General features: G+C 36.2%; 3 protein-coding genes and 1 long non-coding RNA gene across 7 annotated transcripts; 2 read left to right on the forward strand and 2 right to left on the reverse strand.

Moving 5' to 3' along the window:
• The first annotated feature begins 820 nt into the window (after nucleotides 1-820).
• On the forward strand, nucleotides 821-2,939 carry LOC108488098 (putative receptor-like protein kinase At1g72540). Its single transcript, XM_017792404.2, has 5 exons — nucleotides 821-1,363; nucleotides 1,432-1,567; nucleotides 1,656-1,792; nucleotides 1,869-1,992; nucleotides 2,070-2,939. The coding sequence occupies exons 1-5, from the start codon at nucleotides 980-982 to the stop codon at nucleotides 2,654-2,656; spliced, it is 1,368 nt and encodes a 455-aa protein (XP_017647893.1). The 5' UTR covers nucleotides 821-979; the 3' UTR covers nucleotides 2,657-2,939.
• A 1,183-nt stretch (nucleotides 2,940-4,122) lies between these two features.
• On the forward strand, nucleotides 4,123-10,650 carry LOC108489290 (uncharacterized). The gene is made up of 4 exons (XR_001871948.2): nucleotides 4,123-4,280; nucleotides 4,538-4,715; nucleotides 4,831-5,532; nucleotides 10,385-10,650. It is a non-coding gene; the product is annotated as an uncharacterized LOC108489290 (long non-coding RNA).
• Nucleotides 10,640-12,754, reverse strand: LOC108489289 (multiple organellar RNA editing factor 7, mitochondrial). 4 transcript variants are annotated; one of them, XR_008272169.1, is made up of 5 exons: nucleotides 12,404-12,753; nucleotides 12,216-12,313; nucleotides 12,068-12,106; nucleotides 11,720-11,917; nucleotides 11,273-11,405 (listed from the first exon to the last, which is right to left on the reverse strand). XR_008272169.1 is itself a non-coding variant. In XM_017793725.2 (4 exons), exons 1-4 carry the CDS (start codon nucleotides 12,673-12,675, stop codon nucleotides 11,269-11,271), a joined length of 546 nt encoding a protein of 181 aa, XP_017649214.1. In that variant the 5' UTR covers nucleotides 12,676-12,754; the 3' UTR covers nucleotides 10,640-11,268. The 4 variants fall into 4 exon arrangements, 2 of the variants coding, with proteins under 2 accessions (XP_017649214.1, XP_017649213.1); XR_001871946.2 differs by having other exon boundaries at nucleotides 12,068-12,136; XM_017793725.2 differs by lacking the exon at nucleotides 11,720-11,917 and having other exon boundaries at nucleotides 10,640-11,405; nucleotides 12,404-12,754.
• Nucleotides 12,755-13,211: 457 nt separating this feature from the next.
• LOC108487527 (trimethyltridecatetraene synthase-like) lies at nucleotides 13,212-15,670 on the reverse strand. Its single transcript, XM_017791896.2, has 2 exons — nucleotides 14,588-15,670; nucleotides 13,212-13,999 (listed from the first exon to the last, which is right to left on the reverse strand). Exons 1-2 carry the CDS (start codon nucleotides 15,491-15,493, stop codon nucleotides 13,373-13,375), a joined length of 1,533 nt encoding a protein of 510 aa, XP_017647385.2. The 5' UTR covers nucleotides 15,494-15,670; the 3' UTR covers nucleotides 13,212-13,372.
• Between the last annotated feature and the right edge of the window lie 5,656 nt (nucleotides 15,671-21,326).

Consider the following 21,326-nt stretch of genomic DNA (forward strand, 5'->3'; position numbering starts at 1 on the left):
ATATATTTAGACCGGATCGAGCTCAGGTAAAAAAAGCTTGTCTAATGCCCAACTCATATAAAAAACGAAACTTAAATTTATCCAAGCCCATTTTTTGGACATTATATTTAGTCTAAATCCTCTTATTTTCCAATTAGACATTCGAGCCTGGCAGTTCTATTCTCCGATCCAATTTTATAATAACTAAATTACTCTTTTCTCTAATAACTTATTAACAGAAATGATTTAGATGATCATCAATTACTATTCATCGCTACCCTTTTAATATTATAAATCTAAATTGCAGTAATAGTATAAAATATGTGTATTTATATACAAACAGACACATGAGAACTTCAATCAACTAACTGCAACAAAAAAAAAAAAAGATTGTCTATTTGAATATAATATTTCATAGATTAGGAGAGTGGTTGCTAATTGTATTGTTTAGAGAAAAGGGGTTTGTTTAAAGACAAGAAATTTGGGGTCTTCTAAACGGAAGAAATTGAGAAGTTGGGATTTTTTGTTTTTTTTGTTTTTGGTTATTGGAATACATAAATTATAAATTATTTTGAAAATTAAATTTTAAAGTTTAAAGTTGGTAACTTTATGCATGACATTGAAAAATAGAGACGAAATACTTTATTTTATTTTATTTTTGTGTCTGTTTATAATAATATGAACCATCTAGAGAAATTCCAGCTGACAAATGCCAAATTTTTTGTTAAGTAGAGAGAGAGGCAGGCCTAAAGTCAATCAGCTTTCTAGCCAGAAATAGACTTTTCAATTCCAAATTCAGTATTTAAATACACACCTTCACCACCCATATGAGATTATAATAAAAATAATAAGAATTGGTGAATAAGAAAAAAGAGGTGATTGGTTGAAGACTTTAGGTTCATCTTTAGTCTTCTAATCCAATCACATTTCATTTCCTGTATTGTCTTATTTAAACCCACCTTAGAGCTTCACCTATAACCCTTAACTACACAATAAAAATATGGCTTCTCTCAAAAGGTATTTGTCATTGAAAAATATCCTCCCTAGTTGCATTAAACCCGAGGATTCATCTTCCGGGCCTAAAATTCATGCTACCAGACAGAGTCCAAGCCAAAGGTTATCACTTACTGATGTTAGCCACTCTGGGTCACCACTCTCATTGAGTGATCTCTCAACTTCTATCATTAGCCTTCATATCTTTACCCTCAAGGAACTAGGAGTGATAACTCACAATTTCTCCAAGGCTAATTTTTTGGGTGAGGGTGGGTTTGGACCTGTTTACAAAGGGTTCATTGATGACAAGTTTAAGCCTGCTTTGAAGGCTCAATCTGTTGCTGTTAAGGTACTTGACTTGGATGGCACTCAAGGTCACAGGGAATGGCTGGTAAGCAAATTGAGAATCTCAACATTTTAACTCTGTTTGTTTCCTTATTGACCCTTTTTCCTGAACAGGCTGAAGTTATTTTCTTGGGGCAATTGAAGCACCCTCACCTGGTGAACTTAATTGGGTATTGCTATGAAGAGGAACATAGGCTTCTGGTTTATGAATACATGGAACGAGGCAACTTAGAAAACCAATTGTTTAAAAGTTGGTTTTAACTCTTTTCCCTTTTTAAAATTTGTAATCAGCTATTAAACTTTGTTAAATTATTAATCTTTGTGGTCAACGAGTGCAGGGTATGGTCCACCATTGCCTTGGCTAACAAGGTTGAAAATTGCTCTTGGAACTGCAAAAGGACTAGCTTTCCTTCATGAAGAAGAGAAGCCGGTCATATACAGGGATTTCAAAACTTCAAATATCTTATTAGACTTGGTAAAAACATACCACCTTTTAGTTCAACTGGTTTTCATGCATCAGCAAAGACTGAACAGGTTTGTTTTATTGGCAGGCTTACAATGCAAAGGTCTCGGATTTCGGATTGGCAACCGACGGTCCAGAAGGTGAAAAATCTCATGTTACAACTGCTGTAATGGGCACAGAAGGCTATGCTGCTCCGGAATACATTACAACAGGTACTAAAAGTTCAGCACTTATCTCGGTTTTCACTGATGGAACAAATTGATGTGATTCCAGAATTTGTATTTTTCAGGGCATTTGACGACTATGAGCGATGTGTTCAGCTTCGGAGTGGTTCTGTTAGAACTGTTAACAGGCCGGCGATCTGTCGACAAATCGCGCCCTGCTCGAGAAAAGAACCTAGTGGAATGGGCAAGGCCTAGTTTGAAGGACCCTTACAAACTTGATGCAATAATGGATCCAAGACTTGAAGGACAGTACTCAACTGAGGGGGTTAAAAAGGTTGCTGCATTGGCTTTTCAATGTTTAAGCAACCACCCCAAGTCTAGACCAACTATGAGCAATGTGGTCAAGGCCTTGGAGCCTCTGCTGGACTTAACCGACATCCCAACTGGACCCTTTGTGTACATTGTTCCGACCAACGGCAATAGCGAGCCTATCATTCAGAACATCATACAACGAGAGGAAAAGCAACACGACGAGTTAAGAATAGAGAAAAACATCGATCGTAAGGAAGAAAAGAAAGAGAAAAACCGATTGCCACACAGAAAAGCCCGAAAGCATAGACCCCGGGTTAAGCCATCGAGGTCTCGAGCTGTCTATTCGGACACTGATTTGTATAAAGTTTTAGGGTCTAGTTTGTATACTCCCAAGCACTAGAGACACTCCAAACAAAACAAGCATACCTTGTACATTTGAAGTTCGTTGTATTTTTTTTTTAAAAAAAAAAATTATATATCTTTTCCATTCTTGTCATTGTCTATCTGTTTAGAAAGTCATGGCATAATAGAAGTTTCCATAGAATATACAAAGCCAACCGAAACTGGTGTTTGAGCCAATTTTTCCAGAGTTTCCATACCTTAATATTTTTTTTACAGCAAGGGAAAAACATGTCCATTTGTTTGTTTTCTATAAACAAAGATTCGCCTAAGTTGTGGGCCAATATGACAACATACGACTTCTACACGTTAAACAATAGCAAATGATGCTTTTTTTTTTTTGGGGTCTGTAAATGATGCTAATTAAGTAATTACATAATTCAACATGATATGAAATTTTTCTAAGTTTCCCCGAAATTTCATTATGGAAGGAAATGACTGAAATTCATTGGGTTTGGGACTTTGTAAATTAGTGCAAATTTTCCTGCTGAATCTTCACTGGCGTGTGACATCAAAGTTCAAAGTTCTGATTAGAGCCATTGACTCCTTCAAAATGAAGCAAAATTTTCCAAAAGCTGCTGGATATTCTTTCGTGCTAGACTACTACACCACACAAGACTTGGGGGCAATTCCACCAACCCCCTTCCCAAATCCTATCCCTTGAAATCCACAAATATCTGATCCAAAAGTTTGGCAATCATAACATTATTTTAAAATTCTTTTCCATTTGTTAATATTTCTTGGTAAACCTTGAAATTAATGCAAGTATTTGCGGGGGATAAAGAGGAAAAATGGGGCAAGGAGCAAAGCCATTATTAGCGTGGAATCAATGTAAAAACTCCAAATGCTTAAAACTAAGTATAATCAAAGCATTAGACTTGAAATGTAGGAACTTTGTATGGGGAAAGGTATGGAGCATTGTTAAAAAAAAAAAAAGGCTCCTCAAGGAACAGTAAGCATATTAAATTAATGGGTTAATGGTGTTGAATTGGTAAATAAAGCATTACTGAATTTTCAACTCACAATCCATCCCACTGACCATTCATGCTGCATAGTTTATATGCTGGAGGCTTCAACGATTGTAGTAATATATATGTGGAAAAATTATGTTTCACCACAGCACCTGTTATTTGTGAATTTCTACAAAGCTTATGTAATTCAAATGTATGGCTGACGTTCTCATAATCCTATTTTTAGCATGTATTTTTTTTTATGAAAAGATTTGACTTCAACTTTATAGATTAAAACAAATAATATTAATAGTTTTAGACGGAAGTTCAATAGCAAAACCCTATTAAACAAAATAAAAACAGAAGCCTATTAAATAAAATAAAGAAAACAGGCCTAGATCACTCAGAAATGATCCATAACTTCATACTTAACTATAACAAAAAAGAGGAAACCTAATCTTATCCTATACCAGTCAAATCGACAGCTGGATACCATTAGTCAATGTCTGTTTACATCACCGACTCAACTTTAATGATAGCAATTTTCAAAGTATCTTTTAATTTTTTGCTACCCATTTCTAAAGGAGTTTCATCTTCTCTTTTCTCTCAATCTGGCTGCCTTGGCCGAAGTTTCTCCAGTGCATGGCAAACGTAATCTGGAACTCCTCCCAATAGGTAATGGCTTTCTCCCCTCTTCAGAGCCTCTTTCGCAAGAACATGGGCATATGTATTCTCTATTTTAGGGATAAACTGAAACCCTATCTCTTGAAATTTAACTTTTTGTTTTGGATATCTCTGATGAGTGCTCCAATGGCTGATTTGTCAAGATCTGTACTTTGGCATTTCTTTATAATCTCCCATTATTTCCAGTTTGTTTAAGCTCATATAAATTCCTAATCTCATGGCTTGTAATCCTGCATGTGCTTCCGTAGCAAACGAAATTGCTATATCGGAGTGAATGACCGTCTTAGATGCTAAGATCTCGCCCCCACATCTCGTACAATCAAACCCGAAGCATATTTGAAGGATTGCTGGTCAAAGGCTGCATCAAAATAGATTGTTACCCTTGTTCTTCGATTAACATGTTGAAGGCCTTTGCCAGCCTGAAAGGTGAGTTTCTTTTTTTATTCCATCCAACTCAAAGATGTAACTGTATATTTGCTTCAAAATGTATCTTCCTGTCACATTTTTTCTTTCATACAGTAACCGATTTCTATTGGACCAGATTAGCCAAAGCCCGCAATAGAAAAGTCAACATTGTTCATTAATCCTCGACTAAAAGACCTAGGTAAGCTATTCCCACATACTGTGAATATCGTTGTTAAGAACCTAGGAAAGATATAAGTAAATCCAAACATCCATTATAGGATACTGTCGAAAAATATGGTTACTATCTTCCTTATATTGACGACACCGAGGGCATTGAGCATCCATCGCCACTTTCTTATGCTTAAGGTTGACAAGAGTAGGAATAAAATTCCAGGAGATTCTCCATACTGCTATTGTAACTTTTGAGGGATGTATAAATTCCAAAGTTTCCTGTAGAAATTTTTTGTTTCGGCTTGTATAATATAATTACTAGGACCAAGTTAGTCTCCTGTAATAGTTTATAGGCACTTCTGAGAGTTCGCCTCTCCACACTTGAAAATTGTCATATGTTATCTCCGCCAGAGGAATCTGCATGATTTTTTTTGCAATATCTGTATGAAAGGTATTCATAATAACATCTGTTTTCCAGGTCTTGTCAATAGCCTCATTTAAATCCGATACTAACTTGATGTTTTCATTGTTGTCTTGGTTCTGTAATCTGTCTGCCTCTTCTTCCGAAATTCATAAATCACCCCAAACGAAAATTTGATCTCCCGTTCCAACCCTCCAGCATAGACCTTTTTCCAGAAGTCCTCTTGTTGCCCATACATTTTTCCAGGTAAGCGAAGGTAAATTCCCTAACCTAGCATTATAGAAATTCGAGTTAGGATAATATTTTGCCTTCAAGACATGGGCTAATAAAGAATTTGGAAAATTAATAAGACGCCAACCCTGCTTTGCTAATAACACTATGTTAAATTTTTCAAAATTTCGAAAATCAAGACCACCATCTTATTTTAATGAGCATAGTTCCTGCCAAGCACACCAATGGATGCCTTTTTTATCTCGACCTCTTTGCCACTAAAATTTAGCTATAGTACCTTCCAAATCAGCACATAAAGATTTAGGGAGTAAAAAACAAGCCATAGTATAAATTGAAATCGATTGTAGTATAGCCTTTATGAAAACCTTTTTTCCTCCTTAAGAGAGACGCCTTATACTCCAGTTATCAATTCGTTGTTTAAATTTGTCCTTTCAAGACTTGAAAAAACGATTTCTTGTTTCTTCCCACCATATTAGGGAGACCAAGGTACCGTTCTGAGTTATTTGATCTACGCACTCCAAGTACATTAGAAACTATTATTTTTTCCCCATCCTATGTATTAGTATCGAAAAATACTGTTCACTTATCAAAGTTAACACAATAATCTGAACAAATCTCATATTCTTTCAAAATCTACTTTAGAGAATGTGTTCCTCTTTTAGTATCATCTGTTTGCTTTTACTCTTCTTAGTATATTTTCTTTTATTGCAAGCCTCATAAGACTAGAGAGGCCTTCTCCACAAAATAAAAATAGAAACGGACTCAAGGGATCTCCCTGTTTTAGTCCTCTAGTCGGATGAAAAATTTCCCCAATGTGTCCATTGAAAACCACCGAGTACGATACTGTAGATATACATTTCATTAAAGAATCAACCCATCTAGAATCAAAACCCATTCTCTTCATTATTTCTTCCACAAAATTCCATTCAACCCTGTTGTATGCTTTGTTCATATCTAATTTTACCACCATAAACCCTTTTTTCTCCACTTTCTTGTGCTTTAATGTGTGTAAAATTTCATAAGCCAGTAACACATTATAAAAAATCAATCTCCAAGTACAAAAGCACTTTGTGCTAAATCAATACATTTATCAACCACTACCTAAGTCGATTAGCAATGACTTTAGCTATCAATTTATAAAGCACATTAAATAAGCTAATTGGTCTAAATTGAGTAATACTAGAAGGGTTTGAATTTTTCAGTATTAGCATAATATTTGTTTTATTGATCGAATTTATATCCATATCTTCATTCAGTCATTGAAGACAAAAGGCTGAAATATCTTCTCCGATGATCGGCCAAAACTTTTGATAAAATAAGGCCGGAAAATCGTCCTCTCCTGGTGCTTTTGTGGGACCTAATTTTGATAATGCTTCTTGTATCTCCTCCTTAGTGTAACTCACTTTTAGCCTAGAATTGTCTTCATCAGAAATACAACAATCGATCCCTGACAAAATATGTTCATAATTTCCTTGCCTCCTAGTGAAAATAATATCTGAAAATACGATCTAGCAATTTCTTCCATTTCCCTAACCTCTTCCTTCTCCCTACCATTATCAAACTGCATTTTGCGAATAAAATTTCTTCTTCTCCTCTGTGTCGCTTGCTTATGAAAAAACGTGGTATTTCTATCTCCAAATTTTAGCTAGTTTACTCGAGCTCTCTATTCCCAGTAGCACTCATCATTCTCAATCTCAAAATTTAGTTGTATCTTTGTGTCAGTGAGTTCTGGCAAGTTTTCATCATTTCTATCGGATTCCAACAATTTTGTCAATTTAGAAGTTAATGCCTCCTTTTTTATTTTCATACTACGTTGAATTTGATTAGCGCACCTCTCTAAGCCTTTCTTCATACTTTCTAACTTGCTCAGTAGATCTCCTGTGGAATTCTCCCAAATGTACCTAACCTCCTCAACAAATGTTCCTCCAAAACCCACCAAGCTTCAAACTTAAAACTTTTATTAAATTGCCCTTTAACTTCACGTTCTGTAGTAATGAATAGAGGACAATGGTTTGAAAAAGAATGAAGAAGGTGTTGAATTAAGGAATCTAAAATAAAGATATCCATTCTTCAGTGGCCACTCATCTATCTAATCTTTCTTGAATGTTCGTTTCAACAAATTTCCTCTCCTCAAGTGAACCAGTTTCCTGAATAACCCATATAAACTAGATTACAATCTTCCAATGCCTTTTGAAAAGCTTCCATTTGTCTCCTCTCGAGGTAAGCCTCCATTCTTTTCAAAACCATACATAATTTCATTAAAGTCCCCACAAACTAGCCATGGAGACTCTCCATCATTATGTAAGTGTCCTAAAAGATGCTATGATTCATCCTTATCCTGTGTGTAGGAGAACCACAAAAACCAGTAAATCTCCACTTGTTTCTATCATTTGCATCTTCGATTATCACATCAATATGTCGGTTTGAAAAACTCGAGCGTAATATTAGCATCCCTACGCCATGCTAAACATAATCCTCATCTAAAACCAATCGATTCAACATTGATACCATTATGAAAATCACAACTCCTTTGAACTCTTTCCATCTAACTCTTGTTAATTTTTGTCTCCATGAAGAAGACCATATGAGGATTGTATAACTTCAGCCGAAGTCTTCGAAATGCCTGTGTATTCTCCAATCCATGGACATTCGAACTTAAGATTTTTATTGCGCCCAATCGGCTTGCCTCTTGGCAGTCGCCGATGATAAATGATTAATTTCCAACAACCTTCTATTTTTAACCACCATAATGTTGTTTTCTTTGATCTACCCCCAGCTCTCTTTTCCCTCTCCTCTACTATTAACACAGCATCTTCCAGATCATGATCCATTGCAGTTTGAGCTTGACCTGTCAATAAATTTTCCTTTATTGGCGTGAAGAGAACATTCTTCCTTCCAAATTAAAACCTAAAATAGGGTCAATAACCTTGTAATACCCTTATTTTTTGCCTACTCCCCACCCACTATTGCCTTCTGTTCGTTTGTCTGTGCTGTTTCCACCTAGTACTCCTTCTCCTTCCTCACGTAGCCAAACTCTATTCATTGCTTGGGCTCTTCGAGATTGTGCTCGCAATGATTAGTCCCAACCCATCTAAGTGATTTCTACCCCTAATGCCACCTTTGCTTCACAAAAAGAGTCACTATGACCTAAACTACCACAATAGAAACAAAAAAGGGAAATCTTTCATACTTAAATCTGACATATGAGTATTTCCCACAAAACATAACTTGTTTCTTCCTTTTAAGAGGACGCCAAATATCTATTTGGACTTGTATTCTCATAAATTTTGATTTTCTTTCCCCAGATTCGAACCATCATACTCCATAAAATTTCCTATGAAATTACCCAATTGTATAGCCAGATTATCGAGAAAAAAACCTATGAGAACACCATGAATTTGTACCCAAAAGGTGTTAAAATTAAAGGGACTTTTAATGGGTTTTCCCCACTTGCAGCTTGTATAGCACCAATAAATGATTATTAAAAGTCCACGGTGATCCCTTCAAAACCCTTTCTATATTCATAACATGAAAAAATTGAAATAAATACCTTTTCTCCCCCAGATCTCGAATTTGAACATCCCGAACAAGATGCCATAAGTTAGCCATAGTACTTTTCATTGCTAGGAAGTGAATAATACTGGTTGTTAAAAAACACTCCACCAATCTAAAGGCCCCCTTTTCTCTTTCCGTATTCGGATATACTTGTATTTGTAAAATTGCTTCTTCTTCTTCATTAAGCGTTAATCTAGCAAAGTCAGTTTCCATGGATGGAGATAAATTTCAAGAAGCGTGAAAATCCTTTTCTAAAGACTTAAATAAGACTTTAAATATGGCTGCAGCTGACAAAAAACAGAAAACTCAATAAAAACCTAAAAACTTGCCAGAGAGAGTAGACAGTTGCATACTAAGGTAGCAGACTCTTTAGCATGTATTTTTTAGACAAGTACAATACAATCAAAATACGTTATAAATAAATATCCAAGCAACCATAAAATAAAATCAAAGTAATACAGTACAAATAGACTAAAACTAAAACAATCTGGACTAAAACTCATACAGAGCAATTACATATAGTGGATTTCAAACTTAAAAACTTTAAGAATTCAAGAACCCGAGTCCATTTTTATTAACTGTGCTAAGGCTTTATTGGCTCATAACAGATTTTTTTGTTTGTTTTTGTTTATCAAAAAATTATTTGCTCAACATAGCTTAAATTAATTTATTTATTGAATTTTCTAATTAGATACCTCTAACAAGTGAGTCTTGCCTCATAAAAATAGAATAAAAGTTTAAATTGTGAAAAATGCAATTTTTAAAGACGCTCCTGAGTCCTGAGTCGAAAAGAATTAGTTTAAAATGGCTCGAGATACCTTGGGTCTTCACAAAAACTAGCAAGGTAAAGGGCATTGAAGCAGTCAATGTATGGGCAGATTTACCAAGTAATTTCCATCATTGCCTATTTTGCTATATCCAAAGCATACGATGAATCTGCATGTTAGAACAGGCTGGCCAGCCAGAATGCCAGTTGCTTGTGGCTTTGCATAACCAAAACTTCAGGAAACTAGTTTAGCATTGTTGATACGACAAATCAACAAAGAGAAAAAGGTTGGAAGAGGTGATCGACGGTTCACCCTTGAAAGGTAGAAAGCCGTCGTAATGTAATGAAGTGGTGGAAGAAGGTTGAAAGGAGGAGAGAATCAAAACTTAGGTGAGAGTTCATATAGAGGTGCCACATGTAAGGATCATGTTGACTGTAATGCCAGATCTTGTTTCCAAATAAAAGTAACAATACAACCCTATATATTAGTGATGTGACATAATAAGATGGCTTAACAAACAATGATTGTCCCATCACAATTGGCAGAGGTAGTCTATGACGAAGGTGCGCTCAATGATATGACACGTGGAGGTGTTGCAGAAGTAGGTATAACAAGCCGCAGAGGGACCATGAACCGCTTAAATTGTCTAGTGAAATTCTATCTGACGCCTGCAGATTTGTTGCAAGGCTTATTTCCTTTTATTCAATATTTGTAAGACAATTCTGCTATCATATCATCAGATACAGTGAGCAAGTATTGAGAATGAATGCATTAGAAAAAGAAGAAATCAACCAAGGATCTTAATAACAAATTTTTTTTCGATCATCTATCAAATAATTCATAGTAGCCAGAAAAGTTTGAGTTCTCTCTGCTTACAATCGTACAAATAAAACACAGAGCACCCTTACCTTAAGGGTTTCTCTTTAGATCAAAAGCAACTGAACACCTTTCCGATTTTGAAATATATAAATACGCCAAGCAACCTTACCGGATTCTTGAATATTTGTAGCATAAACCAATGCCGGCCTAGTCATCTGTTCTCTTACTCTCAGCACACACCAGTATTAGGCCAATGGCTGGTTATTGAACCATGTGGTCCTTTTGGTTGTAGTTTATCAAACTCGCATTATGAGCCAATGTTACCAAGCTTTGAACAGCAGTGTAAAGATTCATTTCGACCATGAATTCCACCCCAAAGCACTAAACCATACAGCGGATGAGTAAAACAAATATCTGAGGCTCGATTGACAGGATAGTCCAAACCAACATCTGATTTTAGTGCATTTGCTTCGTTTCTTTCATTCCTCCTAAAACATGGGAAGTATTGGGCAAATTTGGAAAATTCATACAAGACAAAGCTGAAGATCAATAGCATGCTCGCAATAATACTACTGTTTCTTTTGTTTTCGATAGCATGCTCGCAATAATACTACTGTTTCTTTTGTTTTCGACTTGCTTTTTTTGGATGAGTTGTTCCTTTACTTCTATAATCATTTTGAGCCTGGATCCAGTCAGAGTGATACTTGTCATCATACGGACCAACCTTCCCATCAATGAACGGTTCTCCTGTAAAATAACCACAATGCACGTTAACACTCAACTGTTGTCATAAAGGCAGGAGGAATTGCATGCGTGTGACCTTAATAGAAAATGGAGGAAGAAATGCATGCATATTAGAATAGCAGAACAAATGGAAACTCATACTAATCTGTCAAGAAAACCATCCAACACAAAGTGTATGCCATTCAGCTCTATCAACTGCTGCGCGTAAAAAATTCTTCTACTGCCACCATTTATGTTTACTGATAATGATTGCTAAGGAAATAGAACTTAACACCTAAGAAGAATGAGGAAAACAACAGTAAGCATCAACAGTTTACTTCCGTAATGTGAAATGGAACACTTTGGGGCACATGAACCACCACACTTCGATGTCTCAAGGATTCCCATCTTCTTCTTTAATAGCAACAGCAATACCAACAAGTCCTAATAGCTGTTAAGTAATCAACTAGAGAAGCATCATCATCAATGCTTAATGACATTCACTCTACTGCCTTCCCATTTGTCTTCCAAAAGTACTTTTTATCATCCTCAAAAGAAACGAAGTGAAATTATTAGTCATTTTTTTCCCAGCAATCAAGCATAAGCAGGACCGGAGTAATACAATAGCTTAATAACAGAGTAATAAAGCAAATGAGAAGCAAAGACACTGGAAAGCTAAAACTAACCTCCATAGCTATTATCACCAGGGTCCCCCGAATAAGAATCTGGTAAAACCCATTTCACATTAGGCAGAGCTGCAACCAACCAACACAATTCTGTATTTACTTTACAAACTTGAAAAAGAACGAATTTGCAAAGGAAAGAAAGACTCACTTTTAATCTTAAAAACCAAATCCTCTGGTACTTTGCAACCAAATGCATAATAATACTTGGTGGAAACAGAGTATATAGACTTCTTGGCATCCTCTTCACTGCGTATTAATAGCAAAAATATAAAACAAAAATGAAAAAATACCCATTTTAGGACTGCAAAAAGGGGAAAAAGGAGTACGGATTTTGACCTTCCCAAAGCCATTGCTAGGGTTTTAATGTAGGTGTTAACGATCTCATCTCGAAGTGGGTATCCCTTGGGAGCCTCCATAACTACGAACCAGTGTTCATAGTCACATCCCTCCACCAGAACTGGCGTCCGAGTCAACTTGGTTGTCTCAGGAAGCACTGAGTTATTAGATCCTGAGTCGCTGGAGAAATATCTCGAGAGTATGCATAAACTAGATGATGGATAATGTGAGAAACGGCGACCGATTAGCTTCTGAGCGACGCTTGATAACATTGTTTTTGTTCACGCAGGAAAAGAACAGAAAGTATTGGTTAAAACTACATTATAAATCCTCAATTATGTATAATTCTTTTTAAAGTTACAATTTTTTTTATTATGTTAGTTTGATCATGATTATTAACTTTTTATATTTATCATTTTAATTTTAATTCTAAAAAATATATTTAATACATATTTACATATCAAATAAAAATATAAAATAGAAATTCTTTATAAAATATTTTTCTTTAAAAATTTTTAAATTTCAAATAATTCAGTTAATTTTAAAATTCAATTGTAATCATATTTTGTCTAAGTTTTAAAAAAAATAAGGTTACTAAAATAATAAAATTCCATATTTGGAAAAATGATTTTAGAATTTAAAGGATCATATTTAGATATTAAAAGTTGATTTTATGTGATTCTTGAAACAAGTAATAAATGAAGCATCAATTTTTATGCATTGTGAGAGTGTTAATATTTTTCTCACGCATATTCTTCTAAAAGATGATTTTATAGGTTCAATCGTGCTTAGTTAAAAAATTTCCATGTTTTCTCGAATATTATTAAGTAAATTTTATTTAAAAAAAACCAAGAGTATTAAAACACACCATAAGTGAACCACAAATGAGACTTAAGAATACTCCAAAACCACACCAACCACCATTATTTTTAAAGATTTTTTTTTCTAGAATCTCAGTGACTAAAATCACTAAGAGTACATGTGAAGTGGGAGCCTAGGCTCTGCAATTGCCTCAAGTGGGTACTTTTTAGGGGTGGAAAGCCCGAATATTTCCTCCATATTGAAATCTTCCTTTGTGGTATTATTAGGCAACTTCCAAGTAAATCCATGTAAAACATTAGCTAAACTTGCTTGAATGACCTTAATCCCTAGGGGATATCCGGGACACATTCTTCTTCCGGCTCCAAATGGCAACAACTCAAAATCATGTCCTTTGACATCAATACTCTTTCCCATGAACCTGTCGGGCCAAAACTCATTGGGGTTGTCCCAAAGGCTAGTGTCTCTCCCAATTGTCCAAACGTTTACAAAGGCTCTAGTTCCCTTGGGAATGTCATAACCGGCTATTTTACAGTCTTGGCGAGCTACGCGAGGCACTAGCATTGGTGCCACCGGGTGCAACCGCATTGTCTCCTTGGCTATCGAGTCGATGTAAGGTAGGTTCACAACATCCTTCTCTTCGACCCACCGTTCCCTGCCGATCACTGTGTCGAGTTCTTCCGTGGCCTTTGCCAAAATTTCGGGTTTTTTCAATAGCTCCGAGATTGCCCATTCTACAGTCACGGCTGAACTCTCTGTTCCACCAGCTATCATGTCCTAAAAAGACAGACAAGAAAAACAATCTTTGTTTTAAAAAATTGAAACCTCAACAGCCCATTGGTCTTATCCAATCATGGGAATTTTCTACACAAAATATCATTGACAGAACAAACAAAAATGAGTAAATATAAGGAACTCACAAACCACACGAAAGGCATCTTTGCTCATGCTGCAGTAAACAATAAGTGCTTTTAACCAACAAATGGTCACTTTTCTTTGATCAATATAATATTAAAAAGAAAAAGGAGTATGACAAGTTCTAAATCTGACTCATTTAGGCGAAAACTGTAACCATTAAGTCTTGTTCCTTTAGTTTAGATTTTACTATTTTAGGCCAAACAATACTTGTAAATTTGAAATATGCACAAAATAATCCTTAATATGGCGTATGTGTTCTTTTTATAAACTTACTACAAGTACTTAGATTATGGGGTTTCAAAGTTTAGTTAGAGGCAAAAGCGTCACATGCAAGGGTTGACGAAGATTAAGAAAACAATCAGTCCTTTGAAGGCAGCAAAAAAACTCAACAAAACGATAAAAAAAAGTTGACAGCTGGGAAAGAAATTAAGGAGTAGTAACCATTACCTGAGTAAATGCCTTAACACTATGCCTTTCAAGCTTGACCTCAAGATTGGGATCCTCAGAAAGCTGCAAAAGCACATCCACCATGTCCTTCGCAACATAATCTTCCGCCCCTTCTCTCCTGGCGTTGTGTTCATCCAACACATGCTCCAAGAACCTGTCGAATTTTTTGCTCAATGCCTTCATTCTCTTTATATAGCCCTGCAAATCTAGGAAAGTGAGCCAAGGGATCGAGTCACCGATATCTAGCACCCCGTTAAGCAAGAACAACTCGTCCAACATCTCCTTGAACTCATTTGGTGTCACAATCTCGTTCTCGCCACTCCCCTCCGTGTATTTTTTCCCAAACACCATCCTACTGATTACATTAAGGCTCAAGCTCGAAAGATGATCTTTCAAAACGATTTGGGTGCCAGATGATTCGTACAACCTTTTGAGAAACAAATTCATCTCTTCTCTTCGGATATACTGGTATGATTCTAGACGTTTCGCATTGAAAAGCTCTGTTAGGCATATTTTTCGTGCCTGACGCCAGTATGGACCATAGGGAGACCATGTAATATCAGAGTAATTGTAAGTAGTGTATTTGCCAGCAGCGTTTTTGGGCCGGTCGGTGAAGATGACATCGTTGGTTTTCAACACGGCTTTGGCCATTTCAACCGATGAAGCAACGACGACGGGGAATGACCCGAATTTGAGTTGCATGATGGGACCGTATTTTCGGGAGAGAGCATGGATGGACTGGTGGGGAAGTGAGCCAACGAGATTGAGGTTGCCGATTATCGGCCAGGGTTTTGGACCGGGTGGTAAGTTGAGTTTCCGGCGACGACAGAGGCGAAGGGAGAGGAGGATGAGAGCTAGAGTGGCAAGCCATGGCGTCAAGTAAGAAAACCAAGAGGGAGTTGCCATTCGTTTTAGTTAGTTGTTAACTAGTCATGGCGATTGCAGGTGTTGATGATGAAATTTCACTATCAAACATATGTATTTATAGACAAAAAACAGAAGCGGCATCAAAGGATCGGCCGTTGATATGAACATTTTAAGTTTATCAATGTGTCTCTCACTTGATTTTCCTTTTCACTAATCAAATGATTTAAGGGCCAAGTAAAAGATAAATCAAAGACTAGGTAGCTCATTGATTCTTACATTCTACTAGCCCAATAATTGGTGGAAATATTTAATTAAAAAAATATTAAGCAGTCCCTAGAAGCCCACTTGGTCATTGAAGTCACCTTTATAAATTATAAAACAAACATTGGGGTGTCAAACTTCGACACCCCTCCTCAGGAGTCATCCAAACTCCTTAGTCTTTTGTTAAATTATAATCCTTGGATTTTTTTCTTCCACTAAAAACAGATTTACACCTAATTTTATTTATAGATATGGTAAATATAATAAATTTCCATTATTTTTCAAAATATGTTTTATTTTATGAATGGGTTTTCTGAGTCATGTAGAAATCTTAACATTGAATACACCTCAACACTTAAACAGTCAATCTAAATGTTTAAATTCTTTTCATGATTTTTAAAATGGATTTTACATTTATTTAAAAACCTTAACATAACTCTAATTTTGTTCGATATTTTTTTAAAATTAGAGAAAATCATGAATAATTTTAACATCTATTGAAAAACCTTAATCCTGTCTTAAGCTTTTTAAAATTAGAAAAGATTATGAAAGAAATAAAAAATAAGGTTTGTAAATAATATTTTCATTTAACTAGTATTTAGCTGGAAAAGAAAAGAAACATCCAATCGATTAAATTTTGTAACTAAGTAATAAACTAAATGAACATTTTTTGGTAAATTAAAATTAAGAAACCGAAGATGGAGTTCCCACTTGTTTTCCTTCCAGCATTGATGATTGCAGATGATGAAATGTAGCGTTGATTATAGACAAAATAAAAGGGCACCAAATAAAGGATCAGCCTATGAATGATATTTCAAGTATGGAAATGTGTTCCACCACTTGAATATTTTAATTCATTAAGTGGTGTTTCTCAATTAGTTTTATTTTAAATCGAAAGAATTAAAGGTTTAAAATTTAGGCATAATGATTTATTTGGTCTTTTAATTTTATAAAAAAATATTTTAGTTTTATATTTAATTTTTCATTTTTTTAAGCTTTTGAATTTGTCAAATCACCCCAAAATAGATGAAAAATTTAATGTTTGTTAATACGAAGTCTAACTAGCTACTCACTAAGTATTATAGTATAACAAATCATCATCAAAGATTAATTACGCTATCTAATACCTAGTGTCACGGGTCAAAGTTCAAAGTCTGTGACCATCGCACCAAATGCATCCAATGGAGGTCTATTGTTTAGATGAGAATCATTTAGCTCGCAAGCACTGGCCCGACTCGGTAAGCTGTTGGAGAAGCTTGGTTGCCCCAATGATAAATATATGGCAACTTAGGCTATCTTGATAAGTATGCGAACTAATCTTTAAAGATTGATAGGGAATCATATCTTGTAAAGATTAGGTTAGATTTAATTTGATGTAATTTTGTAAATCTCTAAAATCAAGAGATAGACTAATCTCGTCTGTCGATGTAAATTAATCTTGACCGTCGGTTTTGAGAGAGCTCAACTATAAATAGAGAGCCTCCTCCTCATTTTGTACTCACCCTATTCATTGTTTCATTATTCTTTGTGAATAAGAGAATACTGAAAGCATTTACTCAAACACCTCTCGTGCGCTCTTTTTGTTTTTTTTTTTGGCATAAATTGCTTCCACTATACAAATTGGTGCCTTGGAGGAATTCTAAAGGAATCCTCACTTGTGTTTAGGCTAACTTAGGCAAGTTTGGACAAATAGATCGCCTAAGGCTGCACAGATCGCGAGACGAAAGATCTAGCCCCGTGACAAGTGGTATTCAAGCTCTTGGTTGTGAATGCATCGTTGGGATGTCGAAAGAAGAGTTCGAACAAAGATAGGCCAGAAAATCTCTAAAAGAGATGTTATCGGCAGTAGAGGAATGCGTGGGGAAACTCGAGGAGTCCATGGATGAGGCAGAAGAGTCACATAATGCGCTTGGTGAAAGCATAGATGACTTGAGGGAGCAGCCCAGGGACTTTGTGACTATGTGTCTCACTTCCAATAGGGATAATGTGCAAGAGTTGCTAGATTCCTAAAGAAAGGAGAAGAACGATGCTCTCGAAGCCATAGTGATGGCTTTGAAGGAGGAAACAATGGCAATGGCTTTGAGCACAAGAATAGAGGAGCTCGAAGGAGAGCTAGCCTTGTGTCGAGCAGCCATAAGGGAAGGAGTGTCAAATGCAGCACTCAGTTATGAGGATGTCCCGAAGCTAAACTATTTTGTGGGGACAAAGTCTGCATGCGATATGGATAATTTCTTATGGAGGATGAAAAACTACTTCCGTGCCAAAGGCATCACAAATGATGTGGTTCAGGTAAACACTGCTTTAATGTTTCTTACTACTATTACATTTTTATGGTGGCGAGGCAGGTACATAGATAAAAGGCAAAGTGAGATTGGGACGTGGCAAGAGTTCCAATGTGAGTTGAAGGACAAATTTACCCATAATTTACCGAGGAAAAAGCTCGGGCAAAGTTGTGATGGATAATGTAACGGGGTATAGTGGGAGAGTATGTTCAAGAGTTCAAGGAACTCATGCTCCAAGTTTCAGATGTGACCGAGAAAGAAGCATTACTTGTTTTTCAGAATGGATTGAAGCTGTGGGTCAGACAGGAGGTGAAACAAAGTGGTGTCTAAAAGCTGTTGGAAGCAATGACGGTAACGGAATCCGTAGTCAAGCTTGGTCTAGGAAAAAACAATCTTGGGTCCTCCAAGTCCGAAGAAAGGAGCGTATGTGAAAAGAATCATAAGGAAGATATTGATGGCAATAGCATCAACGACAATGGTAGTAATGGGAAACCACGAGTTGGGGAAAAGAAACCCAACAAGAAAAGGGACAAGTTAAAATGATTTTTTTGCGACGGTCCACACATGTTAAAGAAATGCCCGAAGAAATTCGCACTTTCTAAGAAGGAGAAACCGGTAGGTAAGGCCCTGAGACTTGGTTCACGCACAATGGGTGTCAAAGCCAATGAGACCAAAAGTGAAAAGAAGCTAGTGAGGTGCTTTTTATGTCATGGTCCACATAGGTTGGAGAAGTGTCCGAGGAAGTCTGTCATCGAAAGGGATGATGGAGCAGACAAGGAGCCCAAGCAACTTGGTTCGAGCAAGGGAAAAGTTGAAGCCAAGAGGGCAAAGAGGAGCAAAAAGAAGCGAGTAAAGTGCTTCTTATGCCGTGGTTCGCATGAGTTACAGAACTATCCAAAGTAATCCAAGTCAGTTGTGGACAAAGAAAATGCAACATCGGAGCTTGTTGAGTCATTAGAGGGGCTTCTACTTGAGGAAAATGTGAGTTTTTCATCGAACTTAAGGGAAAAAGTTGTGATGAAAATAATGAAGCTAGGACTAGTGAAGCTTAATTCGAGTAAAGTGACGGAGTTGGTCGAGTCATCGACGAGGCTTTCACCCATAGAAGAGGTGAGTTTGGCATCAGATTTAGAAGAAGAAGTCGCGATGCAATCCTTGAAGCTAGGATCAATGAGGCTCATTTCTGTTGACACATCAGAGGGACTACCACCTATGAGAAAGGTAGGGTGTGCATCAAACTTTGAAAAAGTGGTGATGCAAGTTGGACAGTTGACTTAAGTAAATGCAACGAAGAAGGTACATTCTCAACATTATGATTGTGTTTTATGTTCTAACTTGTTGACTTGGCAAGAATGTAGGGCTCTTTTGAAGTTCTTGAGCAAAGAGGCTGAAGGACTGTGGGCAAATCGAAGCCAAGTATTGTGAATCAAGAGGATTCTGTTCGAGGCAAATTAGAATGTGGGCAAGAAAGTGACATAACTTTTTGCCATCGAGATGTATAAACAAGTGGGATGGTATGAGTTAAGAAGCGACGTAAACGGAGGAAAAAGTTCTGAAGGAAAGAAAAAGCTAAAGCATCAAGACGAGATAGAGGCGAATCAAGTCAGTGCCATTCTGAAGTCGCAAAGAGGGCGTTACGAAAATGGGTGGGGGAGGATGTCACGAGTCAAAGTTCAAAGCCCGTGACCATCGCACCAAATGCATCCATTGGAGGATTATTTTTTAGATGGGAATCATTTGGCCCACAAGAACTGGGCCGACTCGGTAAGCTGTTGGAGAAGCCTATCAGATTAAAGTCTGGTTGGCCCAATAATAAAGATATGGAAACTTAGGCTATCTTGATAAGTATGGGAACTAATCTTTAAAGATTGATAGGGAATCATATCTTGTAAAAATTAGGTTAGATTTTATTTGATGTAATCTTGTAAATCCCTAAAATCAAGGGATAGGCTAATCTCGTCCTTTGATGTAAATTAATCTTTGATTATCGGTTTTGGGGGAGCTCAACTTTAAATAAAGATCCTCCCCCTCATTTGTACTCACTCTATTCATTGTTTCATTATTCTTTGTGAATAAGAGAATATTAAAAGCATTTACTCAAACACCTCTCGTGCGCTGTTTTTATTGTTCTTTTGTGGCTTCTTTTGGCATAAATTACTTCTTTTATACAAATTGGTGCATTGGAGGAATTCTAAAGGAATCCTCACTTGTGTTTAAGCTAACTTAGGCGAGTTTGGACGAACGGATCGCCTAAGGCTGCACGGACCGCAAGACAAAAGATCTAGTCCCGTGACACTAGAATGACTAAATTGCAAAACAGTCAAAAGTGCACAAATAACAATACAATATGCAAAATTAATCAATTGACTTCCATGTTGTAAGTTAGTTCTTTGACTAGGGATCTAAAGGGTTCAAACTCTTAATGGGTTCAATTTTAACTCTCGGGCATAATTTTATCCAATTAGACGATTTAGTCTGATTTATTTCTTGATCTCACCAAACTAAATAGAAACAATCAAATTGATTCTTAATAAACTTTTCTCTTGGTCTCACCTATCTAAATGTTCACCTAGAGGCATCAAATCTAGATTTTGAAATTTATTCGATTTAGTCCAGTTTTACAATTTAGTCCCTAGCTGAAAAACTAACAATGCAACATTTCTATCAACCAACCACTAGTAGATTTAGTTACTACCCATCATCAGCACACAAACATCAGTCAAATACATGCTCAAATGATCAATTAAAGAAAACATAAAAAGCAAAATTAGGAAAATCTTAGAGACTCTTGATGAGTTCTTTGGAGAAGATGACAACAGCAACAATAAAGAAGACAACACAACTAAAGTTTAGATTTTTATACTTTTGAGAGTTAAAAAAGCGAAAATATAGTAAATGATGTAAAGAGAAATCAAAATACAAATTAAAGTTTTTGTTCAAAGTGCAAAGAAAGGAAAAACTACAGTAAAAACTAAGAAAACTACCAGCTACAACCACTAATTAGCTGAGAAAAGTAAAGAACTAAAACCTAAAAATGGAGAATATAATAACTACTAAGTTAAAAAGATGATAAAAAAGGTCTCTCCTCTTGGTTTGACACAAAAGCATCTTTTGTACAACAAAAATTCAACCCTAAACTTGACAAAAATGCCCTTGGAGTGTATGGATTGACTTGTGTTTGTGTTGGATATAAAACTACCTTTGTAGTATTTTTCACCCCGTTAGGCAACGGTGTCATGACACTTTCGACAATGGCATACTCTTGGATTTGGTGTTCTCTATGTCGCGACATTCTCAGCAATGGCTATGACTTTTTCACTTCAACATCA

Source organism: Gossypium arboreum, chromosome 10 (genome assembly GCF_025698485.1).
Source record: "Gossypium arboreum isolate Shixiya-1 chromosome 10, ASM2569848v2, whole genome shotgun sequence".
Lineage (NCBI taxonomy): Eukaryota > Viridiplantae > Streptophyta > Magnoliopsida > Malvales > Malvaceae > Gossypium > Gossypium arboreum.

Bases quoted from the DNA above. Each gene is read 5' to 3' on its own strand.
- LOC108489289 (XM_017793724.2), bottom strand. From the start codon at position 12,675: ATGTTATCAAGCGTCGCTCAGAAGCTAATCGGTCGCCGTTTCTCACAT. The intron at 12,314-12,403 runs GTCAAAATCCGT...ATTAATACGCAG, and splicing joins CTAGCAATGGCTTTGGGAAG to TGAAGAGGATGCCAAGAAGT. The intron at 12,137-12,215 runs GTGAGTCTTTCT...GGTTGGTTGCAG, and splicing joins TTTGGTTTTTAAGATTAAAA to CTCTGCCTAATGTGAAATGG.
- LOC108487527 (XM_017791896.2), bottom strand. From the start codon at position 15,493: ATGGCAACTCCCTCTTGGTTTTCTTACTTGACGCCATGGCTTGCCACT. The intron at 14,000-14,587 runs GTAATGGTTACT...CTGTCTTTTTAG, and splicing joins GTGTTAAGGCATTTACTCAG to GACATGATAGCTGGTGGAAC.
- LOC108488098 (XM_017792404.2), top strand. From the start codon at position 980: ATGGCTTCTCTCAAAAGGTATTTGTCATTGAAAAATATCCTCCCTAGT. The intron at 1,364-1,431 runs GTAAGCAAATTG...TTTCCTGAACAG, and splicing joins AAGGTCACAGGGAATGGCTG to GCTGAAGTTATTTTCTTGGG. The intron at 1,568-1,655 runs GTTGGTTTTAAC...CAACGAGTGCAG, and splicing joins AGAAAACCAATTGTTTAAAA to GGTATGGTCCACCATTGCCT.